Here is a 12,296-nt window from a genome sequence, read left to right on the forward strand (position 1 = left end):
AAAAAAAAACATTTCTGCACATAAGTGTAATATATACACCACTGAAATTTAAATATAAGTCTGACTTTTGGAACTCAGCGCAGTCAGTTGCATGTGTTGTCACTTCCTCCCGGCATCATTCCTTGATAAATGTGCCTTAATTGGTTTCCCTATCTTTTACTATAGGAATTAGTATGGTATATTTTATGGGCTACATTGTGTGTGTGTGTGTGTGTGTGTGTGTGTGTGTGTGTGTGTGTGTGAGAGAGAGAGAGAGAGAACCTAATATACAGAGAGAGAGAGAGAGAGAGAGGTTAGCATCTCCAGGGCTGTCTTCAGCTTCCTATAAGAATTATTTTAATTAGTACATATATGTGTGAGTGTGTACACCATAAATCCAGTAACATACATGTATAAGCGAGATGTATATAATGAAATATTAAAATAATCATTCAGTCTTGGTCAACATAATAGAAAAAGATAAGCCTCTAATATCTTTACAGAGCTTTAAGTGATATCCAATGGTAGTACAATTTCAACAAGTTAATGATTATATCAATATCCATTAAAGGCACCGCAGTTTCCATTTCTGGGTTCTTTCCTCTGCCAATAGATTTTCAAGGGAAGCCTCAAATTATGTTAGCATTGAAATGTGTCCAAGAGGCGCACTTGGGAAAGGACCAATTGTTATTAGAGGGAAAAATCAATACAGTGACGGCAAGCAGCACGTGGGTGTAGGCACTTGTAGGAATAGCCTGTTTCGCCGAGCCAAGCCTGATATGATGCATTGTTGCTTGGATAGCATTGGTCATATATTATTGAACACCAAACCAGAATTTTGAATAGGAGAGAGATCAGTGATTATTAATTTTCATACCTGGAGTGTTGGTTGATCAGTTTATATCCACTTATCATCAGTTTGCCTGAACAAGTACCATACCATGGGAAAGTGTGCACTAAATATACTGACTTCAGTGAAATAGATGCTTACTGTTAGATTGGAGGTGACAACTTTCAATTGTTGTCAGTAATGGCTTTAACTCTACACCTGAAATATATTGAGAATCTGCGAGGGAAGAGCGAGAGGTTGGTGAAAGTAACTTTCAGAGGTAAGACGTCCATGCTACAGTTAAGTGTTTACTTTGGGTTATTTCTTCATGCCAGGTAGACAAACATTACACAGGTTCTCTGCCTCCTTATTATATTTACTGTGAATATGTGAAGGTTTTCATCATGATTTCTCTTCATTACTGACTTCAAAACCAATCCCCTTGTGATATTGTGCTTTAGCTAATGGGGATGTAATTTGCCTTTGATTAACTTACCCATTGACACTTCTCTGCAACATACATGCCTGATAATTTGAACTCATTTAAGACTTGTCACTATTAAAAAGAATAAGAAAATGAATTAGAGGAAGTAATTTTTTAATTTGACAATTTCCACTGTCACTTGTGAGCTGAATGTAAAATAATGAAATATGATGCTTCAGTAATATATTGGATAATGGAAACAATAAATTTACACAAAGTATTACTGGTGGTACTTTTGGTGTGTGGAATGAGAAGAAAGTAAAAGTCCATATTTTACTCTTTTGATGGAGTGTGTACATGGTATAGTCTTTGTGTATTTGTACTTATAAAAAATAAAAAAGTTGATTGAAATAGTAACTTTGAATTTTAGTTCAGAAGATGTGCCAAGTCTGTGGCTGCATGGTTTAAAGTTACTTAATCCATTTAATGTTAGGGCAAGTGATATGACATTCATAAACTGTCATGAATGTTGCAAATCATGGGGAACTTTTTATACACCAACTTGCACAGAGTAGATAAACAATATAAAGAATGTCACTGCATATGCTGGTAAGCTCATATGTCCATTTGAGGACCGATGAAACTTTTGTTGGAGATTACCTCCATTCAAGCTCGCTGAGGCTGCCTGTACATATGTAGGCAGGGTGCTATTGTTTGTGTAATACAAAGCAGTACAGCTATTTCAATATACTGTTTGTTCACATGGTATTTCTTGCTTTAGTTGTGAATTAAAGGCAGGTCAACGTAAAGTGAAATTAGGGCCCAATTTGCACATTGAAAGCAATAAAGACCACATGCTTCCAGAACATCCTTTTTAATTCTCCCATCATTTTTGATAAGAGCATCTTCAAATGTCATTGACATCATGTTTCAGTGTTTGACTATTCATGTAGTTGATGTTATAACATTGAAGATTGAAAAAATAATTACATTTGGAGAGACTAAAAGGCAATTGAATAATGGTTAGAGACAAGACAATGTAAAATGTCATGACATCATTGGTTATGCATAAATTTTCTGTTTTATATTTTCAAAACATTATTTGTGTTTTAATCAAAGCTAGGAAACAGGGCAGCTAGCACACTTTAAAAAGTACAACTGTAAAAAGAAAAGTTCATCTTATATCATCTGTAAAGCTTCCTTAAGGTGCATTCCCATTGATTATAGATCAATCTATCCCCGTGGGGAGTCTCACTAGATTACTGTCAGATGATCCAGCTTAAATGTCCGTCCCGCCTACTACAAGGTGTAAGGGGGTAATTAACTTCATTGTGCGGTCGGCTGACTGCAATTTAGTGTGAACCCCCAGGGAGTTAGGTCGATCTAGTAAGATTGATCTAAATCTCTGGGAATGCCTTCTTAGTGCTCATTCCCATGACACTGTCAGACTATATACGTAGACAAATCCAACTCTGCAGGAACTCTAGCTTAATGCAACAGATTAACATGCCTCTTTTTGTTTCCAATGTACTCATATAATCACCAGCATTTCTGTATTCTACTCATTGCCTAGAGGAAGTTTAATTGTTAAACTGATTGCATTCAGTGAGAGTCTGTGAAATTTGATCGATCTACGGAGAGCCATAGTTTCAATGGGAATGAGTCCTTAGATTTGACTTTTAAATATATGATTTTGCCACAGATTTGTTTTTAGCTTGGGCCAGCATGCATATGTGTACGTACTTCTATGTATGGTTTGTCTTGCTTTTCAGCCAAGAGAAGTAATTATCTAAGAATCTGTTGTCCTTGATAAATGTATATATACCTAGCCCTTGTCATAAATTATGCAATTGTTACTATGGCACAATTGTCTGACAGTGGATGTGTAAGTTGATATGTTGTTCTTATTGACCATGCAGACATATTGCATTGCATTATTTGAAAACAACAGAAATTAATAAAGCAATCACAACACTCTTGGCCATTGTTATCCATATGGTATTGTAACTGTTCCTTTTTTTCCTTTTTGGATGAGATAGTATAAAAATTGCAAACCAAATATGTTTTTCATAATTATGGGATATTTTAATAACTTTGGGATTAACAAGGAATTAAATTGTACCATTATCCTTTATCTGAAGTAAATAGAAGTACCTTTTGATTTAGATGTTATTTGCAATTTTAATTTGCAAATTATATGACCCCCCCCCCCCATCTCCTTTGAGCCTGTATTAATTTAACTTAATCAGCTAGCAGCTGGGCTGTATACTGGTAGGTTATTTTACCATTATTGAGAACAATATAGTACATGAATTATTTACTCTATTGTCAGGCCATAAGTTTAGATTTGATCACTTCACTTTACTGTTAAATGGAATGATTATTGGGTAGATAAGGTAACTAATGCTTCATCATGCCATCAGCCAATTTTGTTTTCATCACCTCTTGTTTGAATTTTGCCTATTTTCCAATTGTGACTCTGTCTTCTAATTAGTTGGAGATATTTATATACAATATTTGTGTTCACAGTATTTAGGCTCATATTAAGGATTTGTGAAATGGGTAGAAGGTATAGGGATCCAAATGCAGAATCTTTATTTTTGTGCTTTTGGAAAAAACCCAATTTAAAAAACATGCAAGTACATGGATATTCAATTTCTACCAATTAATAATGTTTTAAAATCAAATGTCTAACATCATATATTCTGACAGTCTTCCAAATCTCCTTTTTTGAGTCATCCCCCATTTTAACTGTTTTCTGACAAAAAAAAAAAAAAAAAATAGATGCCCATGTAAACTTGAAAATTCTGACCGTCTTCCAGAAGACGGTTTCCATCCACCCCTGAACTGTACATTGAAACTTGATTGCTAGCTAGTGTACTGTTGATCAGCTTGATTGCCTTTGTTTGGAAGGAAATTAACTTAATACATTGTATGTGAGTTAATCATAACCTTGGGTCTGGGGATGTCGTGACATCACTGAACTGAGCATGGACAGCTTGAGGTCATGTTTTGAGTCTATTTTCATTGGCCTTCTCCATCTTCCAATTTTCCAAAAGTAAAAGCAATTCAAATTCTATAATCATGATTGTACTTTTTTGTGCATTAGGCATTTTTTTAATCTATCTCATGTTTAGTGACTGGCTGGCTAATTATTTATAGTTTTATAAGATATAATTTTTCATGTAATAGCACAGAAATCTAAGCATTATTTACAATGTATGTAGCATACCATGCGCTGTTCAGTGTATGGTGAAAAGTCAACATTACCCTGCGAGAATATAGATAAAGGTATGGGATTTTTTATGGCTTTTTTTATTGGCAAATTTAATTTCCCAGGTCGATTCTTTGACGCAATGAAAACTAGAGTAAACCACTTTAATTATAGATTAAATGCAACAGGGAGTCCACATTCATTGTATGCATCATTATATTTGAAGTAGGAAATTTGTTAGAATATCAAGCAGAAAAAAAGGTTATTCTACATTGTGGGTACTTGAAAAGAGTTATAAAATATCTTTTTTCATTTAATCTCATTTTTGTCCTATGCAATCAATCATTCCAGGCAATCATGCAAATATCAGCACTTGTGGTAAATGGTTTAAAATAATACCATTTCATAAATTTCCATTAGTCTGACTGGAACATCATGAAATCTAATATTGTGAACCCTGGTGTAACTAAAAGAGATGTCAGAATACTTCAATGAGAGCTTTTGAATGTGCTTGGTTACAGCATGGACGATTAATACAAATCTGTATTAAGTGAAACTGAACATAATAGCATAATTCCTTGTGGACTTTGACAAGTTCTTTCAAGCATAACCTTTTTTTATAGGATAGCCCCCCCTGTACAAACCTCCTGAAGTTAACAATATTAACAGATTTAGCAGTTTTGGATGCTTGTTTGGGGTTTTGGTAAAATACGTATATTGTGAGTAATTAAAATGCTCACAAAAGATCATTTATCATGTTTGCAGTATGAAGTACATGTTTCCAATATGTACATGTACATTCCATTGAAATCCTGTAATTTGTTCTTGGAAGTTGAAAAATATGAAAAACTCACATTTGAGTGACTTTTGCAATATTCCATCGTAAGATATACTGTATGATGGATGATATGTCTTTATGTATGAAGCGAGGAAACAATCACTATCATAAACTGAGACCAGCAAAGAAGTTGCCATTGAAATATCCAATGTCTGCATGTACAAGAATATCTTTCCTCTTTTTGAGTAGAACACTTCCAACAGAATGATGAATACATTGAGGGAACTAATGAAGCTGTGTCGCAGGTTGAAATCCATGAATGGAGAAGGATGGATGGTATATGTATGTGATGATGATGAAGGATCGAGCTCATTCTAAATGTGACAAAAAATGATGATATAATAAATTGATGATATAATTAAGTTACATACTAAACGGTTTTCTTTGTCATCACTTACTTGCATGTCCTCCGAGGCAGCAAAATCAAGCAAGGGATTGACAGATATCTTAAAATTGCTATTTTGCCAAATATCTGAAGGCCTGTACAATGTTTTGAACAATTTCATGTAATTATGACACATAAATATAAATGAAATATATAGTTTTATTATTAGAATATAGTTTCTGGGTTGAATTATCATTCAAAATAGGTGACCCCCAAATCACAAAAGACGAGCAACTGACTGTATATCATGAATAAGGGGTTAGGGGTAAAATTTGATGTGTAGGTGACCACCCTGAGACCCAGGTGCCTATTGTTTTATACCAAAAGAAAGGCCAATCATCAAGGATTATTTTGATGTATTAGACCTCATTCCCATAGATTTTAGATCAATCTATCCCTGTGGGGAGTCTCACTTGATTACTGTCAGCTTAGCCGGCTTAAGGGTCTGTCCCGCCTACTAAAAGCTGTAAGGGGGTAATTACCTATGGTGCGCGCTCGGCTGACTGCAATTTAGCATGAACCCCCAGGGATTTAGGTGATCTAAATCTAAATCTCTGGATCGATCTAAATCTCTGGGAATGCACCCTTAGACATATCATTCAGATTTAGCATATTCAGTGTGTGACATAACATAGGGTCTGCCCTAAATGATTTTGAGCAAAACAGGCCTATTTTTTCAGTTTATTTTTAGTTATGATGGTGAAACATGTTTTATCTTGATATATGTAGGTAAAATATGCAGGTATATAATTTTCTAAGCCTTTGGTACATTAAGAGGGGCAAATACCATGAAAAAATGCAAAAACATGCTTAAAATCAGTAATTTTTGAATATCGCAAACTTCAGAGGGTATGTACAGGGGAGTTAGAGAGGTTTAAAAATTCTAAAAAAAAATACTGTTTTGTCTTTTTAGACCTATTACATAATGTCAGGGGGGTAGTACAAAAAGTTGGTATTATCACCCCACACACACACACACTTATAGTCCTCTTTCACTAATGACATGAAATTTTAAAAGTTATAGCTATAAGATGAATAGTTTTTTTTAAATATCGAATACCTCTTTCCTGACTTAACCTGAAGGAAGTTGAGTTTTTCTCTGATAAAAGGTGGGAGAATTTGAAAATGGAGCTTGAAATGTTAACTTTGAGCCTTCTTGTTATTGAACTGTTCTCTTTGTTCCTGAAAAAATCCTCTTTGCTTCATATTTTTGTACTTAATTTTTTCTAGGTTTCTCTTTAACATCCCAAAATGCATACATAAATGTCGTTTTTCATTTTTCCTGTAATCATAAAAAATATGTGTAATCGAACTTGGCCTCATTGCAGGTACTTTTATATTGTCAGAGGTGTACCCAGAGAGCTTTGTTGATCCATCCTCCAGTTTTGACCATATGTACATATATCCAGGCCCGTAGCCAGCAATTTCAAAAGGCGGGTTCGTTTTTTGAAAAAGTGGACCTTTTCCCATAAAAACTTCATGTACCTAGATCAAATTTTACCCAGAGTGGACCTTTTCCCAGCAAAAGGGGCGTTTCTTTCGAACTCCCCGAACCCCCCCTGGCTACGGGTCTGTACATCTGATTGTAAAAAATGATGTATTAGTACTTGTACATGTATGTAAGATGATCATAGTTTCGTGTTTCTGATGAAGCAAATGTTCCTCCATGTGCATTAATCCAGTAACTGACAGTTAAGGTTGTACATACATTTAGGTTTCACAGGCAAGTGCCTCTTTTAATCTCCAAAATGGTTTGTTGTCTTGTCTGTAGATGCACCATGTACATGTAGCATGATGATAGACTGCTACTGTTTTTAGAAACCTTCATAAAGATAGCAGTCATTTGCCAGTTGAATACTTCAGTTTACTGCATGTTGAGAAATGAGACATTTAAGCTGTAATGGTGCCAGTATATCAACTATTTTGAGGAAAATCGTCAATGCATTTTTTTTTTTTTCTGATAATGGATTTTTGAGTTTTTTTTTCTGGTAATGTGATTTGTGTAGAAACTGCTGGAATGTTGAAATAACAACTACGAAACCATTGGTAAGATGTAAATTTTGTTTTTATACAACATACAATGTGTTAGTGGACATACAAGAAGAATATATATATAATTGGAAAAGGTCTCAAAAGTTGACTGGTGTACAATAATTGACTGTAACATTTATCTTTTCTGTATTAAGGGTGATTTCACAGCAGAAATTTATATATCTGCAGGATCAAGCTGGTTATTGCAGATATTTATTTTAATTTCCCCACAGAACCTTCATGTTTTAGACACATTAGTGACATAACCAGTCAGGCATTCCCCTAAGCTATTGTTTCTCTTTTAGAATACATTGTATTATAATTATCAGTTTGATCAAAGTGTAGATTAATTTCACTGATTCGGCATTTAAATCACAATTTCTGTGACAAAATGTTAAAATGGTGAATATATGACCTTTGCATTTGAGCTATTTTCTGGTTTACTTTCTATTTCTCATTTATGATGAATGACAAATGTGTTAATTCAGATACCAGCTTTCAATTATCTTTCATGTATCATGTATTAGGGTGAATTAAGTGAAATGTATTTTTCATGATTATTTTATAAGTTGTTATGCTACAGTAGAATCAGCTGTAACAAATTCCCATTAAGTCCTTAAACCTTATGCTGAAAGCTACATCAAAAGTACTGTACTCATAAGGTAATTGCAAAGCTGTTACATCAGCTGTTAAGCCTTCAGTGGGTATTCCCAAATTAGTTGGTCCAACAAACACATTGTACTCTCTGAACTAGCTACTCTTACCTGGTGCTACTTCAGGTAGATCATTATCTAGTTCAATCTGCCTGTTAGAAGTGATTATAGCTTATTTTTCCATGTCCAGTTTATCAGACAAGTGCCAATTAAAAAGACACAATACCAACCTAGCATGTTTGGAAATGCTTATATCACCCTATGTCATGTTTTACTGGGTTGATTTTCACTCACAATGACATTGGGATAGAATGGGTCATTTCAGAAATTTTTTACCCTTTAAGAACAGAGCAGTACAGGTAGGCAAACAGTTGATGGCATGTGTCAAATGGTGAATAATTTGTCACAATCCACCATTGCATGTAACAGAAAAACATAATTGCACTGTTTACCTAACAAGTGATCGATGTCTTTGCAAGAGACCATTTTCATGCAAATATTCTTGAAGAACACATGACAATTTACATGTATGTTTTGCATTTGTTTACTATCATATTTAATGGATACATTCACAAAGAAGGAAATAAAATTCAGACATTCCTTTGAATATAAACTCATCTGAACAGGAAGGTAATTATTTTCAGGTGGCGCATAACACACACTAGGTAATTGAGTAATCGATGACTTAATAATTAACCATGTTGCCTGACATTAAGATCTTCTTAGCAAGTGAAAATAATCCAAGTGACTGAAATCTAGTTATTTAGATTCAGAATGGTAAAATATTTTAAACATGCTTTGAATATATAGAAGCAAAGTACTGGTAACTGCCTAGGTGCTTGTAGACTTGAAAAAGGCATTTGATCCAGTTTTTCATTAACCTGTAGGACTCGAGTATAGACTTCCAAACAAATTATATATCACTCTTTTTTATAGTTTTAAATTAACACAGGTATAACAGTTGGACTTGGAGGGGGGGGGATGAAACAATCATAGATTATATTTGAAATCAACATTCAAGCTAGCAGTTTAGAACTTAAGATATTTTTTGCGGAAGATATGATAGTTTCTTGTTTGAAATTATCATGCAAGCTATTGATCAGCCATCTGTTATCTCATGGTCAATCCATTAAGTACCTTGCACAGATATTATCTTTACTAGCTACATGTACATGTTTTATTGTTAGCACGGCTGTCAAGTACAACAATTATCTTACAATATTGTTAAATCCTCCCAAACACTTAAGTTTAACAGTTACTTCACCATAGTTACCACAAATTTAGGATGGTAAGGACAACCTTATTGATAGCATACGGTAAGTTATATTTAATTTCAGGTGGTAAAGTATATCCTTTGATGGATATGTTCATGTTTATACCGTAGGAAAGGCAATTTTTAACTTTTCATAAAAACTGTGGGTTGATTTTCTGAAGGGAAAATCATTTGATTTAAACACTACAATTTTAAACTGCAAATACATGTAATTGAGTTCTACAAGACCAAATAAAGGCCACATTCACAACCGAAGTTGATCTGCGGACTAACAGATCTGTGGATCAAATATATGTGACCTATTTGAAAGTGTAATCCCCGTGGGGAATCTATTTAGAGTCTATTAGGGGATAATGCAGCAAGCTTTCAAATGGGTTGACCATGTTTGATCTGCAGATCTGTTAGTTAACTTGTCCTGACTGGGCAAAGCTGTCATCATGAAAAAGTTAGTAGTGGGATATCATGCTGATTTTCTGTCCATCTTTTTATATAATCTTGGTCCTCTCCTGCTGATTTCATTTGCATCCATTCAGTTTATCCTCTGATATCTTTTCTGGAAAGTTAGCATTTTTATGTACCTGGTCCCATCACCTGAGTTTTTCTACAACACTGAAGGTAAAGCCAGAGCTCTATCTGGATCCATGGACATTTAATAATTGTTTCCAAAATACCTGGAAAGCAATATTACCATTTTGCTTCAAACTGACATGAATACTGTTTTAAAATGTCGATCGGGTAAAATTGCTGCATGATCCAATTATTCCTTATTTTACAACATTTTTTAAAGATAAATTTGCCCTTGTGGATGCTGCAATCATCCAAATGCTTACTATGTAACCTTATGGGATTATTTGTGGTCCTGAAATGCCAGTCAAGTTCAAGATAGTGGGCATGATATGATGTTATTCCTTAATCTTTTTTCAATATTTTGGCTTTATTTTACTATTTCTAAAAGAAAATTAATTGATACTATTAGGCAAACAGCAATTTTGTCTGATGATCTCTCTCTACCATTCAATCAATTTAAATGAAATTTGACATGCATGAAGGCTCTAACATGTGATTGTGCACATGAGTATTACATGTAACTCCCATGTGAAGAGGCATTTGTACTGTAAATGTGTTCGTGTCACAGACTAGCGGATTTAATTACAGTAGACATCAACTTATATCTCTAATTATTGTTTATCTCAAAGAAATCTTATAGAATGGATATTTTCTTTGGTACTAGCTGCATAGATCACTCTGAGTTCTCAGAGTTCCTCCTGCAGAATGTAATTAATAAGAAAATGAAGTTGCTCAAAGAGCACAGATCAAGGACTGGAATGATAACAATTAAGATCCTCAAATTTTGTCCAAGTTTGCCTGTATGATTTTCATAGAATCTGGTTAATCTGGTGCACTGAAACTAGTATGTATAACAAAAAGACTCAATATGTTTTAGGATCAAAGGAATTTTAAACCATATAAATTAGGTCTGGCAAATTTAAAGGCATATTTGATTTTGCCATATACTGTATATATATATGTACGGTAAATATTTAAAATAAATAAAATGAGACCTATGCAGATACTTCATTTTCTCCTAAACTGTCTATCTCAGAAAGATTTTATCAAATTTGCACAGAAACTTTTGACTTACTAGTACAACTGTATTAGTCAACAAACAAACAGATGCTGATAAATCATTAGCATTTTTGTTGGAGGAAGTAAAAGTGATCGGTTGCCTAAACATTTAGGGAAACTCTTCGATTGAGCTTGTACTGTATATTTTTATATTTAAAAAAGGGTGGACAATGTCAGCAGAGTTTTTTCTTTGTGTGTGTGTGTGTGTGTGTGTGTGTGTGTGTGGGTGGGTGGGTGGGTGGAGTAATGGTGGAGGAGAGCTGAATCACCAGTACCCATCTTTAGTAATGCATCAGTCCAGGTTTTACTCTGCAAATAAGCCCAGGAATAGTTGTGCACTCCTTCCTTATCTTTCAAAAAATCAATGTAAGTGTTATATATTAAAGATAATTTTCTGTTAAATGGTGAAACTGCCGTATTTAGGGATCATTACCAGCCTGATAATTAGGTGGTTGCTTGAAATTGATCAGATTCATCCGCTGATTAGTATGTACATGCAAGCATTGGTATTGTGTACACATGATACAAGTTTTGTTCAGATGACAATTAGAATGTACAAGAATGTACGTATGTATGCATAAGGCTGCTTGATTATACCCCGCCCTATTCCATCACATGCCACACACACACACACACACACACACACACACACACACACACACACACACACAGGCACACAGATATCATCTGAATGCATTGCTGCAGTATTACAATGGGAATCCATGAAGGAGGGAAATTAACAGTCATGCAATTATTGTATTCATTCTGACAAAGTACCCTTAGTTTCAGAGGTGAATTAAAATAAAAAGGGGTGAAACTCAGGTTGTCAAGAATGTCCACATAATACCAACTTAACCCCTGGAAATAGCACCCTAATATCTTATTTTCCAGTACCTAATAGTTCAGCCATGATATCTCAGTAAAAACCCCTGACAAAGAAGAGGTTCTTTTCATCAGTGTTGTTTAATGTTTGTAAGTCAGGATAGTGGACTTTATATTTAAAAAAGTTCATCACAAATTTTGATTGGATTTTCAGGACAGACA

At 34.3% G+C, this 12,296-nt stretch overlaps 1 protein-coding gene across 7 annotated transcripts in view; it reads left to right on the forward strand.

Annotated features, from left to right (window-relative positions):
* Nucleotides 1–605: 605 nt before the first annotated feature.
* LOC106150648 (otoferlin) overlaps nt 606–12,296 on the forward strand; it is a 63,800-nt gene continuing 52,109 nt past the window's right edge. For 3 of the 7 annotated variants that reach the window (XM_087014736.1, XM_013523575.2, XM_087014724.1), the window contains exon 1: nt 611–1,088. In XM_087014736.1, coding sequence (XP_086870862.1) covers nt 1,010–1,088 — 79 coding nt within the window. In that variant the 5' untranslated portion in view covers nt 611–1,009. Of the gene's footprint in view, nt 1,089–12,296 lie in introns of all 7 variants that reach the window. The other 4 variants (XM_087014702.1, XM_087014711.1, XM_087014701.1 and 1 more) reach the window with 4 other exon arrangements.

This window comes from Lingula anatina, chromosome 1 (genome assembly GCF_051362555.1).
Source record: "Lingula anatina isolate TDL-2025a chromosome 1, LinAna3.0, whole genome shotgun sequence".
NCBI classification, from domain to species: Eukaryota; Metazoa; Brachiopoda; class Lingulata; order Lingulida; family Lingulidae; genus Lingula; species Lingula anatina.